This window comes from Mercenaria mercenaria, unplaced genomic scaffold (genome assembly GCF_021730395.1).
Source record: "Mercenaria mercenaria strain notata unplaced genomic scaffold, MADL_Memer_1 contig_1026, whole genome shotgun sequence".
In the NCBI taxonomy this organism is placed as follows: domain Eukaryota; kingdom Metazoa; phylum Mollusca; class Bivalvia; order Venerida; family Veneridae; genus Mercenaria; species Mercenaria mercenaria.
This window is the reverse complement of record NW_026458996.1, coordinates 9244-31634: the sequence shown is the minus strand read 5'-3', so window position 1 is coordinate 31634 and position 22391 is coordinate 9244. Positions and strand designations below refer to the sequence as shown.

The window sequence follows — 22391 nt, the reverse complement described above, 5'->3', positions numbered from 1 at the left end:
GACATTCAGCGTATGACAGTAAATTCATATACTACAGAAATAACGTTTACGCTTTTTGACGGATTAGGTACATCGAATTTTCTAAATCATCGGATGAAGATGTATATTATGAGATGACAGGACTTTTGAGTAATCTTTAGTTTTTATTAAAGTTAAAACTTTAGTTTTTATTTAACTGGAATAATTAATAAATCGGAATTATTCAATTAAAATAAATGAAAAAAGTAAATAAAATAGAAAGAAAAAATAGACCAAAAACAAATATATTATAAGAAAACCTCCATGTTCTTAAATGTTATACTTAAGATACGATTAGTGGATTATTTCAATGGAAAACGGAAAGCTAGTCGGTTAGTTCAAAATGGTAAATATATAACAATAAATTACACAAAAATTGCCTTTTAATTTTCTTTGTTGAGCAATTAAAATAGCTAAGGAGAAGAAGCTAAAATTACAGCTAAAAATAAAGAAAGAAAATGTAATTCTTCAAAGTTCAATTGTAAAAAAATACAGAAAAAATGAATCTATTTCATATTATTGCTAATGGAATTAAAATAAATGATGTGATGTATCATAATTCTTTTAAACGTTAAAAATATTCAGTTTAACAATTTATGGTTCATATTATTTTAAGTTTATTTAAGTTTTAATGTTAAGTTTAATAATTTAAGAAAAGCTAATTTTTGATCAATACCATTATCAAGAATATATCTTTTATCATCATAAATGATATTAAAGATGTGTTATTATAACATAGCTGGAAGATTATGCTTGTCAGAACGAAAGAACGAAAACTTTAAAGTGTGATTACTTTGGGTGAATTAAACAAATATCTTTGTAATTTTTATGAACTATTGTTTTTCTTAACAACAAGTTTTTTAATTCCTGTACATTTTTTAACATTAACTTCATTTTCTAATAAAATATGAATACATTTCTTTGAATCCACAAATTCAACAATGGGAAAATGCCGGCAGCTTCATCTTTTCAATTTTTCCATTACTTTTTTATATTGTCGAAATAAAATTTTGATTGTTTATCGTAATCACTATTATCAAATAATTCCTATTAGCTTTATAAAAGTTTTATACGCATCTTAGTTTTCATTTCATAACATCAGAATAGTGTCAGTGAATAGTATTACAATTCCCCTCGTTACTTTTCCTTAATGTAATTCTAATGAAAAATATACATTAAATATTTGATAAATCTTAGATGCCATTCCAACATAAAAAAGGTCTGTTTAATAACAAACTTTCTTTTTCTATGAATAACAAAACAAATTCTTGTTACAAATCGTTGAAACTACAAATGAAGGTTTGGATAAATATTTTAATAAAAGGTTTTCATCAAATGAGTTTTAATTTAATATTAACACTCTTGCGTAAAATTCTCCATCGTCTTACCGCTACAGGAGTTGTTCATCAACTTAACAAAAGTCCTTTTTCAATGATTCTGTGCTTTAGATCTTTTTTGAGTATTTAAAATCAATATAACTTTTTTTAACCCAAGGACTTTCGTCAAAAGTTTAATATTCTATGTATTTTTTGTTATTTAACCCTAATGTGTATTTATAGTTCAAGATTTTTAAATGTTTCAAAGAACAACATAATTTTGTTTTTTTCTTAAAGTTGCGGAAAAATATTTTTTTACAGTAACTTTTTCCCTCTTCAAAATTCTGTTTAATATGTTTCCTATACTGGAAAGCCACTGATCTGGTTTTTAATTTTTCAGGAGCTTAAGGAATCATATGTACAGTATTGTTAATTCTTTGGCATATTCAGATCACATTCAACTCATAAGTAGTTGTTTACTTTGCCAATATTAATTTTCTGAATTGTTTTTTCGGATATAAATTTAAGTTTCCGAGGGAAAGGTCGGACACATGGCCCCCCAACCATAAAGATATTTGGCGTCGAGCGGTACATAATGGATTTGCTGTTTCAAGTTTAGGATCATAATCTTGTCATATTATTTATTGTTGGCTTATGTATCTGTTTGAAATATAACTTATTCCCCCTCTCATACCTTTTCAATAAAAAGATACATATCAATTCAGTATTAATCTAACTTAATTCAGTCATTTTTAAAATTGCACCCAAGCTAACCAGGACTACTAAAATAATGAAAAGGGTCTAATTTGTAGGACTCTAAAAACATAATTTTCTAAAATTTTCGATTACATCAGCTAAAAGGAATGACATCAGGTTGTTTAAATATAGATTATGATACTCCCATTGTTTTAATTTTAAATTTCTTTCCAAACATTTTTTAGGCATTTCATATTCGTTGTCAGATATGTGGGTTTCCATTTAAAATTGAATAAAAATCTGCCTTTAGGAGCTGGTAATTTTGTTTCTTTTGAATTTTTTAAATGAATCCATGTAATCATATGGATAAATACCTTTTTTTTACTAAATTAAGTTTCATAATTAAATTCTCGAGATAAATATTTTTTTTTTTTTTTAAATCTGGATATTTTTTACTAAGTTATCCAATGATTGAGACATAAATTGGATGAATCAATAAAAATTAAATCACTTATCATAAAGCCATATTTCTTCCATATTGTTAGGAATAACATTAATTGTCTTTTGAATTTCCTATTTGTTGCATAATAAAATGACAGTCAATTAACCTCTTACATTATGAAAAAAACAGGAATTTTATGTGTTAGTTTAAAAATTAATATTAAATTCTGAGTGGCACTTCCTCTGAATTTTCCTGTTATATGACAATGGTCACGGACCTTCGGTCCATTCGAAAACTTTGTTTTGTTCGGACAGATTTCATTTTCCTTATATTCTTTTTCACAAATGTGAAAAGATTTCTGCTTTTTAAATTCACGTCATCTTTTTTAGCATTCTTAGTTCTTGTTAAAGTACTCTTTAAATAATTTCTTTACAATATCTGTCCTCAAGCAATTTTTTCAATTAAACTTATAAACGGCATTAGGGCCTTATATAAATCTGGGTGGTTTTGATATAACGGTTATCATAACAACAAAACAACTTTATAAACTAACCACAATCTAATGTTTTGATATGGTTCGCAAATGAAGATTCAGTGATGGTATTAAGCGTTAAACGTTTTAGTTATGATTCAAAATTCAGCATAATTACCAAAAGCTACTGCTAAAATTTATGAATAAATTTTTAAATGTACTTTACTTCCCTCTTTTGCATTTTTAAACCTTGGGTACCATTAATAGCTAAACCATTTGGTATGTGTTCATTTAGATTCTTTCTTGTGAAAAAATTTTTGTAAACATGGTTTGCAAAAAATGTTTTATTTTTACATATTTTGTTTTGTTGTTAAAACTAATCTATATTAAAGTCTTTTATCCAAACAAATGTTGGCGACTACAGTTGGCTTTTAACCCTCTTACAGTCATCATCAGTTAGTTTAATCATTAGTAATTAGCAACAGTCACAGTGTTTTCGTCGTATTGATATTTGATATGTACAATGGATAAATGCCTTAGGTTATTCAAACCAAACTATAATAAAGGATATTTATTTAAAACTTCAATTTTAGGACTTGATTTAGTTGTACAGGAAATTTCATTCCATAGAATCAAGATCGTTTATATGTTTTTATAATTTGAAAAACTCTTTCAGAATGTTTTGTTACAGGAAATTTTAATAAGCTAACTGACCCATCTAAAGCAGTAGTGATCATCATTCTTATATTTATTAATTCATTTCATTGGGAGTTGTTGCTAATGGTTTGGGTAACTCTAAATAACTGAACAACCAATGGATATACTTATATCTTTTTATAATGAACATCCAAATGACTCTATTATCCGCCCTTCTTCTAAATCAATTACAATTCTATTTATGATTCATCAAAAGCTTGACGTAACGTGTTTTTTTATTTCATTGGATTATTGTTTCTAAAGCCTTGGATTGAAAATAAGCTGATTGATATATTGTATCAGTTTTATCCCATTTTTGCAAAAGTTATTTTTAAAAAACAACGTTTTTTTTTATACCTTCAAAGTTTTAAGTTAAGATTTAAGTTTTTTTAAAAAAGAGCGTTTTAGTTAAATATTTTGATTCTTTTGGAAATTTTTTCTATATCAATTTTTTAATTTCAAATTTTTATAATATTGTTTTTGTAGATCTCTCGATTTCCATTATATTTATATTTAGAAAAAAAACATAAAAGGAAAAGGGGGTTTAAAAAAATAAAAAAATAAATAAATTTTAAAAAAAGAAAAAAATATTTAAATTTTATATTTTTTTCCGCTGGTTTTTGATTTCCCGCTTTTAATTTGGGTTTTTTTCCCTTTGCAGCACATTGTTTTTAACCTAAATTTAAATTTTAAGGTTTTTTGGATGCTGCAAAAGGTTTTATATGTTTTTTTTTCTTGTATCAAAATTTGGTTTGCAATAACGTTTTTAGGATTGTTTGAATTTATTGGTTGGGACAATCAAAAATTTTCAGCATTTTTTCTTAGAATAAAACCCCCGCATTTCCATTCAAAAAAAATTTTTTTTTAAAAAGTAAGGATCACAGGTGAACAATCACGTGGTTTATGACGTCAAGCTAAGGTATCGCCCAAGCATTTTTTGTAACAAAGCGTCGTTTCAAAAGAAGAAAATTCGTCGTAAGTATTTTTTTTATGTTTTTTGAAAAATGTTTTTGTATGGCAAGCCCTTTTTATAGAGCGTACTCCGATCAACAGCATCGCCGTGTTGTTTTATTTTGGGTGGAAAAGGGGACAAACTGCCAAAACTCAAAATCGTATGTTATTGCTCCAAGGATTCCAGAACCGCTTTTTAAACCCCCTTTCTTTGAAAAGTCTTCAAAGGGCCTTTTTTGGTTTGGTACTTTTTGTCTTCAAATCCGTGATTGTTTATTTTTCCTTTAAAAGGGTGTTATTTTCGGGTAAAAAAGATATGATATTGCGGCAAGTTCAAAAAGTAAATGTACGCAAAAAAGTGAAGAAATTTATTTTTTTTAAGCCCTTTTTTTCCATCTTTTTCATACGAAAATTTCAACCCTATCACTTTTTCTAAACACGTTTTTAAAGTCAAATTTTATTTTGGTTAATGGAGTTTATGGGCAAAACACTCAGAAAAAAATTTCCCATCGCGGAGTTTTAAAAGTAAATTTTACAACAATCTAAAATTATTTTGGGAATTTAAGGCTTTGCCCCCATTAATTTCCACAATTCCCGCTTGGTCTTTTCATTGAAATACAGTACGGAAAAATAAAAATTTTAGAAAAAACAGGGGACCCTAATATTATGTATGGAAGATCAATGAATAAATAAAAATCGAAAATAAAAGTACTGTAAGATTATGACAAATTTAATGGTAATCAATACATCTGAGAAAATAATTATTTTAAAGATAATGTATGGGCCAAAAAAAAAAAGAAAGGGTTTTAAATGATAAGGGAAAATCTAAATTTTTTTTTAAAAAAAATATAAGACTTTCGTTTTATACGAGCGTTTTTGTTTTACAGGTTTTTTTACTATGAACTTAGGGGGAGACGTTTCAATTTGTGGACAAATATGGCCCGAAGGGGCGGCCAAAAACGGTTGCCATAAAAAAGGGGTATTTAAAGGTAATAAAATGCAACCCTCTGTGAGCAAGCCCTTTTGATACAAATTTTGACTTTTATGTAGAGGTGTTTGGAGAGGTAAATTTTGGTGTAATTTTCAGCTGAGGGAAAATTTTTGGTATTTTGTTAAGAGGGGGTTTTTTTTAAAGAGTGCCGCAGGAGAGGTTCGTAACATTTCATTTAAAAAAATAATAAAATGAAAATTAATGAAAATAGTAAAAATAATACCATTAAAAAAATTATTATCTATAATGATAATAATGGGGGGAAATTTGTTGAAAAACCCCTTTTGCACGGCAAAAAAAAAACAAATTATAGGAAAGGGGCGTCATAGACAAAAATTTAAATTTAAGGAGAGCCAGTCAAAAAGAAAGACAAACAAAACCAAACTCGATTTGAGTCTGTTTAAGGAACAGAGAAAACAAACTATCGACGCTTTGGCCCATGCCTTTTAAAAAATAATGTATGTATTCTTTTGCTTTGGGATAAATGGTGGGTTATGTTAAGCAGGACACGAAGTCACACTGATTTATAATAAGTTTTTATTGAATTTTATAAGCCCTTCCCATTTTTTTGTCTTTATTTTTGCTTTTTACGGGACTACGATTTCGTTTTCGCCAAAGAGAATAGGGCTTGGGCCTGAAAAAGGAGCTACTATGGGCATATACGGATGCTGAAAAAGGATCCCTTGGTGTTTCGTGGGACAGCTATGTGCAAGGCGGAATGAAATTAGCGAAAGAATGGACTCGCAAAAGATGATAACGCATGTTGGGGGTTAAATTGACTTTTTCTTCTTTGACAAAATTCAGACTGCTGACATCAGAAAGTTTCTTTCAAATGTTTTTAGACATTATTGAGTCAAAAGACAAAATTTGAAAAATTTCTTTATTTTAAAAAAAAATTTATTTATTACACAGTTATTTTTTTACCCTTTAAAAGGCATGTATCAGATTAGATTGAACTTTTCGTTTAAACATTTGAACATTTTAAACTAAACTTCCAGAACTGTCAGCTTCAATTTTATATTTTAAAAAGACATGTAATTCATGTATAAAAATACGTAAACAATGATTGTAAAAAAAATGTTTTATGTCCCGAAAATTAGAAAAGTCAAAAAAAAAAGATACTAACAGCATTTTGACTTTTCAAAATCTTTTAAACCCAAAAACATTCTTATTGAAACGGACTATTTTATCAAATTCCAAAAAAAGAAGCAGGAATGTTTCATTGGGGTAGACTTTTTAAAAAAAAAAACTTTTTAATGTTTCAAGTCAATGGTTGATAGTAACGATATTTAAATTTTGAAAACCGCCCTTTTAAGAACAAAAAATAGGAGGGACGAGGGTGCATCAGCCCAAAAAAGTATTTTTAACAATGACCCGGACCAAAAAAATTTTGAAAAAGTTTCATAACTTTTTAAATTTCACTGGTTTAAATTCACAAAATCCGCGAGGTTTCCCTTTTATCCCCGATTAGGAATGGGCCTGTGTTATTCAATGCACACATTTTTGAGGCAGACTCGGTTGTCTTCATGATGCGAGTGCTCGGTGGTTTTGTAACGGGTATCACCAGATAGCCGGAAAAAGTCAGAAATGAAAGTGGAGGATTTTCCCTTCTGTGTGAACGTTTTAAGTGTGAATTATGCTCCTTCATCTGAAAAATTTAAAAGAAATAATGCCTGTGTTACTTTTAAATTTTAAAAAAAAATTTTTGCATTTTGTGTAATTATTGCATATTTTGGGGCCAGTTTTAGAATAAAACCCAAAATTATAGTCATTTTTTTCAAATTGTTGTATTCACAAGAGGGGGCCAAAAGGGTTTATGGCGGCCGTCCTCGAAGGGGTTTTGTGCTGATCAAATGAGCTAGGATAAAAAGATCAATATTTGTAAAAACATCAAAAAAACGAAAAGGTCGGTTTATATTTCCCCTTATTTTCAAGTAAACGTTTTTATTTTTTCCAGCGTAATTTCAGTATTTATTCTCCTGGTAAAAATGATTCATTCACAAGTTTTCGGTCATTAAATTTTTACAGGAGTTTAGGTGCAAGTCTTCGAGACAAAGTATAAAATTTATAAAGTTTAATTTTTAAAAAAATGCCATTATTTTTAAAAAAATTCGAATGTTATCAAAATAAAAAAATTCAAAAATTCGATATGGCCCATTTTTTGTCCTTTTCTACACAGATATAAAATTACAGAAAATAGTTACAATGTTTTCGAGAGTGAAACCCAAAGGGAAAGTTTCTGTGGATTTTTTCGAGGTATGCAAATTTCGCCTTGGCTGAAAGCCTTGCCCTCGGTGACAGTTTGCCTACCTTATGCCCCTTCGCGTTTGGAATCTGCAAAAAAAAACCCGAGCCATTTATTTAATTTTTGATTGAGAAAAAAAGAAAAATTTTAAAAAATTGAATACTAAGGTATAAAGCGTTTTTTGCGTAGGTAATCTTTGAGATTTTTAAAATTTGTATTTTAGCGGTGCGTTAAGCAAGGGAAAAAATTATTACGTTTGTCTTGAAGTGTGCTTAAGTGAAAATCCGTATATAAAAAAAAAAATTTGCCCGCGAAAATTTCCCCCTAATCAACCAAAACAATTTTTCATGCTTTTTAAAACCTTTTTTTAAAAGGGTAGCCTATAGTGCGCAATGGAAAATAAAATGAAAATCTAGTCAAACTTTCAAGCCCCGTCATTGAAAACAGTTTCAACTTTTTCGATAGATTTATCTTTTAGAACTTGCCGCAAAATCATACTTTTTATGCCCAAAAAACACCTTTTACGTGAAAAAAAGACATCGCGGAGTTTTAAGACAAAAAAAAACCCAAAAAAAAACGGCCCTTTGAGGGCTTTAGCAGAGAAGGTGGTTTTTTTGCGGTTTGGAAACAGTTGGGGCAAAAAACTGAGCGTTTTGAGATTTTTTCGTTTTCCCCCCTTTTCCCGCAAACAAAGCAGGGCCGGGGGGGAAAAAATGCTGTGTGTCGGAGGTACGCTCTATAAAGGCTTTGAATACTAAAAACATTTTTAAAAAATTCGTAAAAAAAATACTTACGCGAATTTTTTCTGAATCGCGCTTTTTACAAAAATGCTTGGCGCGATACCTATAGCATGACGTCAAGACCCCGTGATGTGCACCGTGATCTATAAAAATTTTTTAATTTTCAAAACTGATTTTTTATTTATCGTAACTATTTTATAAGTTTGATTTAATAACATTTTCTTTTTAAAAAATTTTTTATTGAATTTTTTCGGATTCATTTTTTTCCAAAGTGCTAAAATTTTTGGCAAATCATTCTATTACCTTTCTTTTTCCTTTTTATATAAATTTTTTTATAGAAAAAAAAACTTTTTAAAAAAACACGTAAAAATTTAATAAACTCTTTTTTCTTTTTTACTTTTTTATCGTTTTAGTTTAAACCTCATAACGTTTTTAAAAGGCATTTAAAATTTTTTTCTTCCTGCATTTCTAATAGTATTGTAAAAATATCCTGAATAACTTTTTTCTCTTCTTTATTTACCTTTCCAATCCGTGCTTTTGTTATTAGTTGTTTTATTTTGTGATGATGTGCTTTTAAAATAAATTTCTTGTCGTCAAGTTTTAGTCTGTTAGTAAGTATGGTAATTATTGATGGAACAGCGCCAGCAACTGCTACAAATATAGGAATAGCTGGAACAAGTGCTAATGCAGCTGAGCAACCAAAGATACCTGCTGTAATATATAACCCAGTACTTACTCTCCCACAAAATTTATAACTTTTTCTGTAAGCAGCAGCTAGTTTAGTTAAGTGAATGATTAACTGATCTATTGTTTCTATTCCATTATTAGAAATTAGATTTTTATAACTCATTTATATAATTAATATTATTAATATTTTTTAAATTAAATTTCTTCCAATTCACTAAATGGTACCCAACTATTAAATTTTTCACTATAACCTTTCCATTTTAATAAAGCTTGTTTTTTCTTATAGTCTCGTCTGATAACTTTTTCTATTCTAAAAACCTCTTGTGTATTAGGTAAAAGTTCTTGTTCATAAAATGAACCCTGAATTATTTCATCATTTAAATCTTTTATAGTGTATGTTCTGGGATTTGTATTATTAATTTTATAAATTATAAATATTTCCTCTGTCCAGTTTGGTGTATATCCTTTTTCAAAATGTCTTTTAAGTTTGCTTAAACGAACTCGATCACCAATTTTAAATTTTGCTTTACTTTTTGGTATCTTTAAATTACCATATAAATTAAAGTAAACAGTACCTTTATTTAAGTTTTTACTAGCTTCGGTTGGTGTCATTTTTATACTAGAATGTTTTGTTTTGTTATATTTATCAACCATATCCTGCAAATTATCTAAATAAGTATAAGTATTATTTGCTGTAAAATATTTCCACATTATTCTTTTTAAACTTCTATTAAATCTTTCTATTACTACAGCCTTTCCTTCATTAAATGTATGATACATATTAATCTTATATTTATTTAAAAATGATTCAAACTTTTTATTATAAAATTCTTTTCCTTCATCTACCCATAAATTTGTTGGAATCCTTGCAGTCTTCGGGGACTTTCGCTCCTGAATTCTATCTTCAGAAATTAAATGCTTCTGTAACAGATTCTCCAGTTTTATTCTTTAATGGAATAACCCAAGCATATTTACTAAATATATCAATAACGGTTAACAAGTACTTTACTCCTTTATTATATTTTGAAAAAGCTTGCATGTCAACTAAATCAGCTGACCAAGTATCATCAATATCATGAACAATCACTCTTCGTTTCCTAAATTTTCTTTTAATTGGTTTGTGTAATTCTTCTGCTAATTCACCGCTCCATGTGATTCCGGGGGTATACTCTACCCCCTTTTCCCGTTTTTTGACTTTCGTTTTTGTCTGGGCGTTAAGCCCATAGGGAACTGTTGTTCCTGTCCCAGCCCAAGTTTATATTTCGTTTTAATTATAGGTTTTACAACTAAATGTTTTGCAATCTTTTCCCCAAATGTTTTTGATTTAGTTTTATTTAAGTCGGAAAGCATTTTTTTTTGTCGCATTTGGCTTTATCAATGCCGTTGTCATAGCAAAGGTCATGGGTCTTACATGTCGCATCTAGTTCATTGACAGGGGGCCCATTATCTATGGGGTTTCCCGGCCCAAAATAGTTATATCCTGGAAGTGTGAAACCCTTTTTAGGTAATAAAGGTAACATTGCTTTGTGAATATCTAAATTACCCCCTGTACTTTTAACAAACTTTGATTTCATTTTTCCACAAGATGCACAGGTAGCCATTATCATTTTTCTCCCGTTTTTTGTTGTAACATAATGAGGATTTATATTATCAGTAAATCTTCTTTCTTTCAAACAATATATTTTATTCTGTAAATTCATGTATATATTATATTTTTTATTAAAATTATAAGACTAATAATGTAGTTACTAATTCAAAATAAGTTTAAATACCTTTACATTTTATCAATCAAAATAATCTGCCAAAAGTTTGCCAAGTTGGCAGACATTGTCACATTGCTGCCACTTGGCAGAAAAATGGCAGGCTTTTGATTGGTTGAATTTGTGTTTGCCAACGTTCTGCCAAAAGTTTGCCAAGTTGGCAGCGACTGCCACATTGCTGTTTTCGTGGCAGGATTTTGGCAAAAATTTGGTAGAAGTGTTTAATCATATTTTACTATAGGTTTTCATATAGTACTATGAAAACTTGTTTATTTAATTGTTGAATTGGTCGGCATTGGATTTTTTTTAAAAAGGTGACTAATTAAAATTGAAAAAAGTGTCCCAGAACCCTCATAATATTTACTAATCATCGGTCTGCATAACAACTATTGTCTTTTTTTGTTTGTTTTTTTTTTTGTTTTACAAAATCAATTTCTTTTGATTACTCTAAGGATGTTTCCACTAGAAATATTGTTTTCTGTTGTAAAAATGCTTAGATTTCAAATTTAACATAGTTATTGTACTTAACTGAAATACATGGTAGGAATATGGAAATTTTGAAAAATGTTCAAAATAGCATAATATCTGAGGACAAATAAAACTGAAACAGTGCTGGTGACCTAGTATTTTTATTTCATTTTTTTCAATACACCATAACATGATCTTGTAATACAGGACATTTCATCAAAATCTATTATTGCGAAAAAAATCACGAAACTGCCGCGAGCGTCTTTAAGCGAAAACCGTTTTCCTTTCTATTTCAGTGCCTTGACCCTGGTGATCTTTTATGCAGTCCCAAACTCCGTCCCTATACCAACTACTTATATATAAGTTTCACTGCAATCGGTCTCTCCAAATTAACGTTACTGGGCGGAAACCAAGGATTTACCTATCATTCCGACGGAAATATCTCGCTAGTATAAGGAGAAACAGACGATTGTAATTTTCTTTGAACGATCCATTTCACAAAGAAATGCTAATTGTTGTTTGTCTACTTTTCTCGGTTAAGGAGAGACCACAGTAAAGTAATAATAACACATATTTTTTGTCATACACGTGTTTGCAAATCACTTTTTAACAAAATATTATTTTTTTCATTTCTGTTTGAGAAAATGACGCGAGCATTGTATAATTGATAAGAACGTAAAAAAATATTCCCTAGAAATTTCTCAATATGCCTTTGGCACATATGCAAGCATGTTGCTAAAACTAATGCTTTTAATAATTTCTGAAGTGAGTTTATAGATGTAAATATAGATATTGTATTTCTTTCGTTTGCGCGTCCGATCAAATTGAAAAGTACAATAATGTTTCTAAATGAAAATCCTCCATCAGATCTTCTATACATCACTCGGGGTACTAATAAATTCGGTTGTGTTAACTATATCAGATGTTCTCATTACGTTTGAATGTTCAGCAACATGTGTACAGGTTTGAATTTATTAAGACATTTCCTGCATAGGTTCTGTTATTCTTGTGAAATTTTATTGTGTACATCTGTTAATTCAAGAATATACCTGGCAAAGCGTTTGTCTAAACATCTTTTTATCAATGCTTTGGTAACTCTTTTTCTAAAACTCCTTACAACGCTGTTGGTCTGAATATTGCATTTTTTTCTTTGCTAAAAGTATTTAAATCAAAAGAACAAGATCATTAAATGGGAACCCCTTACAAGTGCTAACCCGGGTTTCAATGATAATTATCATTATTTTCAGCATCAGTGCTATAGTTATTGCAATTGTCGGCTAGGGGACGCATCCAGCGTCTTGAATTATTACTCGGATTGTTCGGTTTTTATTCCAGATGCAAGGTGCGCGTTACGTCTAGCAACATATGCATTTATATCGACGCGTTTTATGAGCAAAATTGAATAGGTCAGGAAACTGTTGTGTGATCATTATCAGATTTGAACCTGAAGTTTATGACAACAAACCATACGTTTACTTTTCATAATACATGTACATAGAAAGCAAAACGTGCATTTTTGTAAATTTAGAAAGCCCACAGCAATGGGTACGAATGAGGTCGGAAGTTCTGAGAAGTTAATTTAAATTATCTGGGTAAACCTTAAAGAATACAAAAATCGGTTTGAATTAAACAGACAAATATCAAATATAAGGATTTCCAGACGATACTAAAATATTACTACATCAGATCAATTTTGTGATTTTATGAACATATGCTGCACAAAAATAAAATGTCGGGCAAAGATTTTCAACAGTATACGGACTTGACGAGATAAATGAGTCAACTCTTTTGATGGCGGCTTAATTTAAATCTAATCATACAATATTTCGTTATATTTCAACAGCGATTACTGGCAAAAATTTCTGCGTCTGCATTAAGTTTTCATGTTTAGTGAAATATCAAACAATATGACATATATAAAGATATATTGAGGTCAATAATGTGCGATAAGAAATTTTATTTAGGTAATGGAACCGCAATGACAATTGATGAATTATGCATTCTCATACGCAATCTCAGCATTTTCTGGTTCTTACGGAAAGGGCCTGTGCGCGTTGAGGTACTTTTACATCTGAGGAATGCTGAGCCGCCCTAGAAGAATACACAACCACACGGATATTGCCTAGTGTCATTACGGGTCCACCATCCCAAAACTAGCAAACTATCTGAAACTTGACATTATCTCTTTACACAAGACTGCCAATTTAAGTAAAGTCATTTTATTTTCACAATGCGTATCTTTCAAAAACTTAATTAGGATGTTCAGTCATCTAACTATATTTTTCTATCAGCATAAAAGTAAGAGCAATTGTAGAGATAATGTAATTCACAACCTAACAAGCTATTGTTAAATAAATGACAGTATCCGTTCTCTAGCAGTAATATAAAATAATCTTATTTTTTACAGGCAGTTTGTGATTCTTACATCTAAATTTACATTGTGTGACAGCAATATCAATTGGCAGAAGACTGCAAAATTTCTCAAATACCAATTATTGCTTATACATTCTGTAATTGAGACATTTACCAGAATTATTAACAATACTGTTCCAGTTTGAAACTGAAACTAAATAATTTGATTAAGCGCCTATTTTTGTACAATGATATATTCAATGGCGTTGTACAGAATAATAATAATAATTATTATTATAACAATATTAATAATGACAATAATAATTATAATAACAGCCTTATTGTAATAAACAGTCCTGATCGCACCCATCCCCTTGAGGTCATTTTACCCCTACTGCCAGTACCAGTGCTTAAAGCATCTGGTTCGCCCAGACGGGCTGCATACAGAGGTTCAACCCCCCCCCCCCCCACCCCCTCCAAAAAAAAGGTTAATGTTGCTATTATATACTATTTAAGAAAGAAATACTACAAACTTCCCTACCCATAGAGCCTTACCAACAAGAGCGTTTATTAAACAAACCTTGAAGATATAAATGTTGAAATGTAAAACCTTTTACAAGAAATTAAGAACTATCACCTGCTGTTTTCACATGATAAAGAGTTATCAAAAATTTAAAACAATGCCGCGAAATCTCTGAAATACAGTGTCTTAAGATTGTTTTTGAATGTGTCAAGTGATTTACTTTTGCGTAGTTCTAACGGCAGTTCATTCCAAAGTTGTAGACCAATAGTACCGAAACTTCTATCATTGAATGTTTTGCACTTGTTGTATGGAACAACATTACGGCATTTCAGAATTTTCAGATGATCTCAAACCTTGTCTACTTGGAATATCCTCTGTAAGCAATTCTGTTAAGTACAGAGGTGCTCTGCCAGTGTGACAGCTATACATGAAAAAGAGTATCTTGAACTGAATTCTTGCTTTCACCGGCAACCAATGTAAGTGGTACAATGCTTGTTTAGAACTGTCAAATTTCCTCCTGTTAGGGACAAACTTTGCGCACATGTTTTGAATACGTTGAATCTTACAGTTTTGTATAAACTGGTTGTTAAGCCTAGAATAATAATCCTTGTTTTTTTTTTTTTTTTTTTTTGTAAACTGAGCTTAACGATGGAGTTTTCTGTTCTAACCAATAATTAGACATACCCAGATTATCCAAATTAGCTCTAACTAAGGAGATGTAGCTAAAATTGATATAGCAAAAGAGATGTACTGTGTATATTCATGTATAAATCCGTTTTATCGGTTCTCCTTTGTTGTTCTTGACAAACCTGTGTCAAAACACTAATGGGGACTTTAAACTTGTTAATGGTGCGCACCTACCCTAATCCCACTTTTAACACACATCATTTAGAGGGCAGTGTAAATAAAGTCATCAACGCCAGCTGAATCAAAGATAAAAAATATACACATATGTGAAATGGAAATGTAAACCACAAAAATACACACGTAAAAAAAGAAAAAGTAAAAGAACCATATCAATAGGCTTTGACATTGTCTGCAATGAAGCTTTAAATCTTTTCTTCAAATACAATCAAATAGCGTTGAATACATCAGTAAAAGGGATAACACCAAACATACAGTGTGTCTCCAAATGGTTGCCTTTTTGCTAGACAAAATAATTTATAGCAAATCAATCACTTCCAAAAAATAACGTTTTGTCTACAATCTGTAATAAATGAGATTGGTTTCATTTAATTGCCTAACTTTTGTGAATGTTCCAATTTCACCTTAAGATTGCAGTTTCTTTATTTGTTAAATTAGCTTTATTTCTTTACCTTACTGCACATGTGGCATTTATTGCCAAACTCAAAAGCCAATAACAAGAAGCATTTCTGGTGATAAAATGTAAACGAACTAGTTATTTACTGTGTAAACCATTGGTTTTGATGCCAGGTGTTGTTTAAGTATATTATAAATGCTATTAATTTATTTCCCAGTACCTGCAAAATAATGATCCGTCATTATTTCATTCTTCACTTATGAATTATAAAAGAGATATATCACCAGGCAAATCTTTTTTCAAAGAAAACCATTATTTCCCGGGTGAACATATACTGGAAACTGACTCCGCGGTAGATAGCATTACATAATACAAAGTGGTATCATAAAACAATCAAAAGTGATGGAGTGTAACGCAAAAATATACTTAGAAGTGTTCTAAACATTATTTTCCCATTCAATGTTCGAAACTTGTTTCCTCCCGTATTCTAGTATTAATGTTGTTGTTTTTTACAAAATTGATAAAAAGACGTTTAGAACTGAATATCAATTACAGATATCTGGCAGTATTTATTTGGTCACAGATTTCAATGAGTTTCACCCATCATCCCGTTCTGTTTGAAATGTCTTATGAATATTCGGAATAATACCATAGTAAACTGTAACGAAAGAACGAAATATGTCATTTAGAACATATAGCAATTGTCACCTAATACTGAAGCCATTTCAATGGAACAATATGCCATAGTTTAATAAGTTTGTTGTTTGTGATACTGCTGGCAAATAAGACTTTTGTTGCAATATGGTACACTTTAGAAACCAAAACGCTAAAATTGGAGGCGAGTAACTCCATCATAAAAAGTAGAATAACTATTTCCTGGAATTTTCTATTGGATAGAAATTCACCAATGTATAAAGAAAATTCGCAGAAGGACAAAGGACATTCATAGAAAGCGCCTTAATTCTATCCCACTTTTAATAATATCTCTGTATTTGATTTGACTTTTATATCCGGATAATAACTATAAGGTTATAAAATAGTGTGTGTTAAAATTTTACACTGACAAAAGACATTAAGTAGAATTACAGTTACAAGAATTATAAATCTTCCATGATTTCTGTTCAAATCATATCCTTCATCGAATAATGAATTTCTGAAGATAAACTCATTAAGTGTTGAAGCAGATTGATTTAAACTGCAAACGAAAAATAGAGGAAATTTACATAAATTGCTTTTTTACAAGAACTATAACATTACCTTGCTTACTTTTTTATTATCGCCCTAAGCCTTTATTTAACTTACTTGTCTGAATATGACTGTTTAAGTGCTGAATTTATCCAAATGGCATACATGAAATTATCTTATTATTACAGATATTAGCATGTTAAAGCCTTTGTTCACAAAATAATGAATAATGCAATACAAATAGAAAACGGTTAAGTTATAGTCCTTTTTGAGCATGAAAGCTAAGATCATAGCACTGAATTTCCAAATTTATGTTTTAAGATGATTAATCGATTAAGTGATGATAAGAGAAATTCTGTTAAAACTTGCAAAAATGTCTCTCATAGAACTACATTTTTCGGAACTGCATACCTTCGACCCCCCATCCCTCCACGAGAGAAATGCCTCACAACTTTTAAAAGGTCTTGCTACGTGCCATTACAGACTACTGCACACATTCATCCTTTCCTACAGTTTTATAATACCAGAATACTTATATATAACATCTTTAAGAAAATCAATGACTTAAAAATGCCAGATACTAAGCCTTTTACAATAATTCCTTGGCAGTTTATTAGAACTTAATGGTTTCCACATTAGAACGCTCACGAATGCATTTTGGACGCGAAATAATATGCTCATGACCCCTCTCGAAAAACTATGAGCTGCATTAATCCATCCTATCAAGAAATATATGATAATAAATGTTTTTATGGCGCTTAAGGGTAAGATACATAAGCCAATATTAGAAACTGAAATTCTACTCTCACAGAAGAAAATGAGAAAGTAATCATGTGGATAAAATGTTTGTAATCTTAAAAGCTGAAAATATTAAACATGTAGATATAAAAATAATTACTTCTACAAAAATTGGTCGGTAAGGTTATTGTTACCGCTGTTCCTATCTTTTTTCTAAGGTTATTAATTTTCAGTTCCATTTCTAAATATAAAGGACTAAGAAATCAATTTCTAGGCCTTTTGTCTTGTTCTGGTTTTACATTTTTGCACACTTTCTATAGATATACTTGTTCACACCTGTACCCGAACACAGTTCACAATTTCTAAGATTATCTCTATCTATCAATTATTTTGTGTTTTATACATTTCAACCTGAAATCAGAATATGGATGAATTTTTGTGTTTTTGTTTAAAGGTGTTTCATATGTAAACTTGAACGAAAATGTCTTTCAATTTGCTTGCATACAATTCGTAAGTGAAGCAATTGACTGGTCACGCTCCTTACATTTACAAATCAAAGCCTCTTCTTATATTTCATTTTAAATTACTTCCTGTCATAGTTCTAACATGGTTAACTTCTCCTGCTGCCGAATGTGATAATACAGCCAGATAATCAACAGGTAGCAATCTATAATGAAAGCTCTCTGACTAGGAAATATGAATTATCAGACTAGCAACAAGTTTAGTGAAACATGTACAAGAGGATTTGTTTGGATTTTTTTCTGCGGACAGTCCACAAACTGGCCATCAACTGTTCTGCAAAGGATTGAAATAAATCTGATGCTATTACAAATCAATCTGTTCAAACCTGTACACAAACGAGTCATTTGCAGAAATTCATAACTGCCCTTACCGCCTGTAAAACATTTTTGTTTTCTACCGTGCATTCTTACATTATTGTTGTTGTTGTTGTTGTTTTTTCAGTCAGAACAAATGTTAGCATGTCCGTACAGTTTATATGTTTATATGTTGATGATATTGGTCGTATATTTACGGGGGCGTCAAAATACTATTCCTAAAGAGTGTGCCTTTCAACAAGATCACAAATACTATCAAACATTTCAAAACATTTTTTAGGGGGTGGGGGGGGGGGTGGACAAGTTGCCGGGAAAATATGCAAGTAACTTTTTTTTGGTAGGTCTGAAAATAACAATATTTTCAAGTATGTTTCTTTCCCTTTCGTTATGCGGTTACGTTAATGCGCTAACTTTTAAAAACAAACGATTGACAGACACATGTTTGAACTAGTATCGTATTTTCTCATTTCTTTTGAATATCCCAAGGCATTTGTACTTGTTCATATTTATTAAGACATTTCTTGCACAAATTGTTCTATTGTACGATTTTATTGAGGGAACTCCCATGGATTCAAGAGTACACCTGGCTAAGTGCTTGCCGAGATTACCTTCATTAATGTCGTATTATCTTTTATTTCAGACACTTCTACGTGAATAATGCACTTTTTGTTGTTTGCTTATAATCTGAAGATTGATATAAGATAGTAATTACCTTTATTAATCATGTTCATACCTAAGTTTTCGCAATTACTTTTTTTCTGCAAAGACTGCAGCAAATATTACCCTGAAACTGCAATACATTTGTTCGTACATCAATTTTAACCAGTCAGCTCACACATATACATTAGACCTGTTACTGTCCAACAATTACTACATTTCCATTTAGCATAACAACAACTGATTTCTTTCTGTCGAAAAGGCACTTAAAGCAAAAATAGAAACATTACTATTCTGCTAATATAGGGATATCACCTTTGTATTTATAATGGAACATTTCCGTTGTATTTATATGGGAACATTACCTTTATGTTTATATGGGAACACTATCTTCATACTTATGTAGGAACATTACCTTTGTATTTGTATTTGCATTTATATAGGAACATTGCCTTTGTATTTATCTCAAAAGTTGCCAAATAAAGACAAATAAAAAACAACATAATACTGAAAAAAGACTACACATTTTGAAATATACTACTAAACATTACGCTAATCGTGCAATATTCCCTTGAAGTCAAAATATGTGCAGAGAAACGAATGCTTTTTTTTTTGTAATTTCTCAGACTGGCATGGGTGGTCATTTTGTCCTACTGTCGTGTTTACCGCTTTTCCGTAATTGGTCGGAAATTCTTCGGGACCACGTGATTCTAAAATTAAATCAAAAGAATATCTGTTTAAAGACGCACCACAAAATAACAGCATTCTTTTATGTTTCCTTGATCATTGTAATTATACATGCTTTGCATGACAAATATGAGGTATACAAAATTTTAGTTTCAAATTGACAGAGACATATATTCATATATTAGGCCAAGACAATGTGTTTAATGTCAAAAATTGTATCGAATTAATATAACAATATGTACATAAATCAGTGTACTTAGTTAAATTTCAATCACATTTTGTTTCTACAGTGTAAGATAGTTATTCATCTACTCAGTATATTCTTAAAACTATGCTGAAAAGAGATTTACTGGATAAGTTTGTAGATGAAGTTGTGAAAACACATTTATTCGGGAAGGGCCTAAATTGTCCACCTGAAAACTTGTAGTATAGCTGTATATTACCTGTGTCATAAGAATGAATTTCGTGAAGTTTTTGTGGGTGAAATTGACTGCAATGAGCTTCGAACCCACACGGTAAAAGATTTGACCAGTTACAAAACTCTTTAATTCCATCCTTGTTTGTAAACATCACATTATCGTTGGGGCATATAATATATTTTGCATCTATTTATAAAATATAGCCTCGTTTTGGAGCATTCTTCCGAAGATGCGCGACGGATTTGTAAGCAGTCGGAAAACATACTTTCTGTTTGAAATAGGCAAAAGGCTTTTGTTTATTTGTTGTTTATTCTTGAACATATTCATGACTATTTATTCAGATCCGATGCGGTAGGTCATATTTTCAGATAATATGAAGTCTCGGTTCCAACTCTGATTTTCATATATTATTTGTTGGGCCTTAGTAGTGGACCTTTAAGAGCCGTGTGGCGGCCGTAAATGATTCCCCATACTTGGACTAGGTGTTGTTATATTTTCTGATACTTTGGGATCATGGAGTCCATTTAGCATCTTTGTAATATAGAATTTAGCTTAACCCGATGCTAGGGGACGCAGGGATGTTGCATTTAACATTACCTCACATGAACATACTCAACCAAACCGAGTCTGCTATTAATTCCGTTGGTTGATTTCTAAGCTTCCAAAAAGGATTAAAGTCATCAGAATTATTGTAGCGTTTACTGTGAAATGACGGACAACATGGTAAGTAAACTTTGATATTATTATTATTTTAAGTATGTAAAAGTTCATCACTTATCTCTGTATGACTTCGTGAGACAGGTATCAGACACGTTAATAGTCGGAATAAAAACTGGTTTTACCGTCCTGACATTTGATCTCTCAGTCTTTATATTTGTCTGCTCCCAGGTATTATACCGATAAATTGAATAGAATTATCCTGTTACGGATTAATTATACGACAATTTAAAACTAACATTAATACAATATCATAGAGGATGTTACATATAGAAAACTTTAAAGTTCTATTATATGTCATCATGAAACAGATGTTCTAGATTTTCAACAAAAACAAATTTCTTATTTAATCACATTTTCCTATTATCCATTTTCACCAATTTAACATAAGCAGCGCTGAATTCTTATTCTGGACATTACTTCATAAATAAAAAAAAAATTGATGCAGCACTATCAAACTGACCTGTTTTTCCGACCGACCGTTTCCCTAACACAAGCACATTTATTTCCTTTCCACCACAATGTGGTTGTTTTATATCAGCCAAAGGTTTTGGACATCTTTGCCCTGCTCTCGTATTCTCAATTAAATGTTCCATAGACATGATGTTGGTACACTCTAGGGAATATTACTGCATTTTTTAAAGTTCATATGGAAACAACACTGATACCCGTGAATACTATTTGCTATACGTTAAGCACAACAGAAATTTCAATATTATGTTTTCGTCTCGTTATTCTATCCATTTTCTATCACTCACTACATTTTCAAAAACATTGCTTTAGCTTTGTTATCGCTTTAGCTCTGTTTTTTGTAATGTGCATACTGAACAAAAGAACCAGTAACAAAATAAATACCGGTGAACAATTCTTTATACACAAGTTGAGTGATAGTATAGACACTCGGATGGAATCCTATTATATTTCCTAATTACTTATGACTACTTTACATCGTTATTGTACGCTTTACTTAAGCTCTAAACTTCCAAGATATTTGCCTGCTGTTTACGACCTTACTGAGGTGCTTTCATTGGTTCTAGAATATGCCTTGCAAATGTTTACCTATACACCTTTTAATTACTGACATATAAAAGATGCATTCATCATGTTTCCAGTTTTGAAGATTTCTCGAAGATAATAATTCTTATACTGCAATAACAAATAAAACAACACTTGCTTCTTTTTAGACCATCATTTTATATACAAACATAACTAAATGCAAAGCGCAAATGAAAGACTATATTTATCAAAATTTGATGTGTGAAATGTCTGATTATGATGAAAGCATCCCTGTAACAATTAATGCGTTTATGCGTTTATAATCAAAGATCAGGTTGAGCCCATATTTACTTTGGACCGAATAATGTAATATCTGTTTCGCTACTTTTCACATATTTATGATTGAGCATCTGTGATATCATTAAATCATGGTCTCCTGTGTTTGTTTTTTTTTTTCTCAAGAAAGGTTTTCTACAACTTTGACAGTTTCGGTAGAAAAAACATAGAATTTGAAAATATCTTTGCAATGCTCCCTCTC

At 30.5% G+C, this 22391-nt stretch overlaps 1 protein-coding gene across 1 annotated transcript in view; it reads right to left on the bottom strand.

Annotated features, from left to right (window-relative positions):
* Positions 1-21847, bottom strand: part of LOC123543319 (ras-related and estrogen-regulated growth inhibitor-like) — a 39374-nt gene extending 17527 nt beyond the window's left edge. The window contains exon 1 of the mRNA XM_045329395.2: positions 21321-21847. Within this exon, the coding sequence (XP_045185330.2) occupies positions 21321-21459 (139 nt within the window). The 5' untranslated portion in view covers positions 21460-21847. The remainder of the gene's footprint in view (positions 1-21320) is intronic.
* Between the last annotated feature and the right edge of the window lie 544 nt (positions 21848-22391).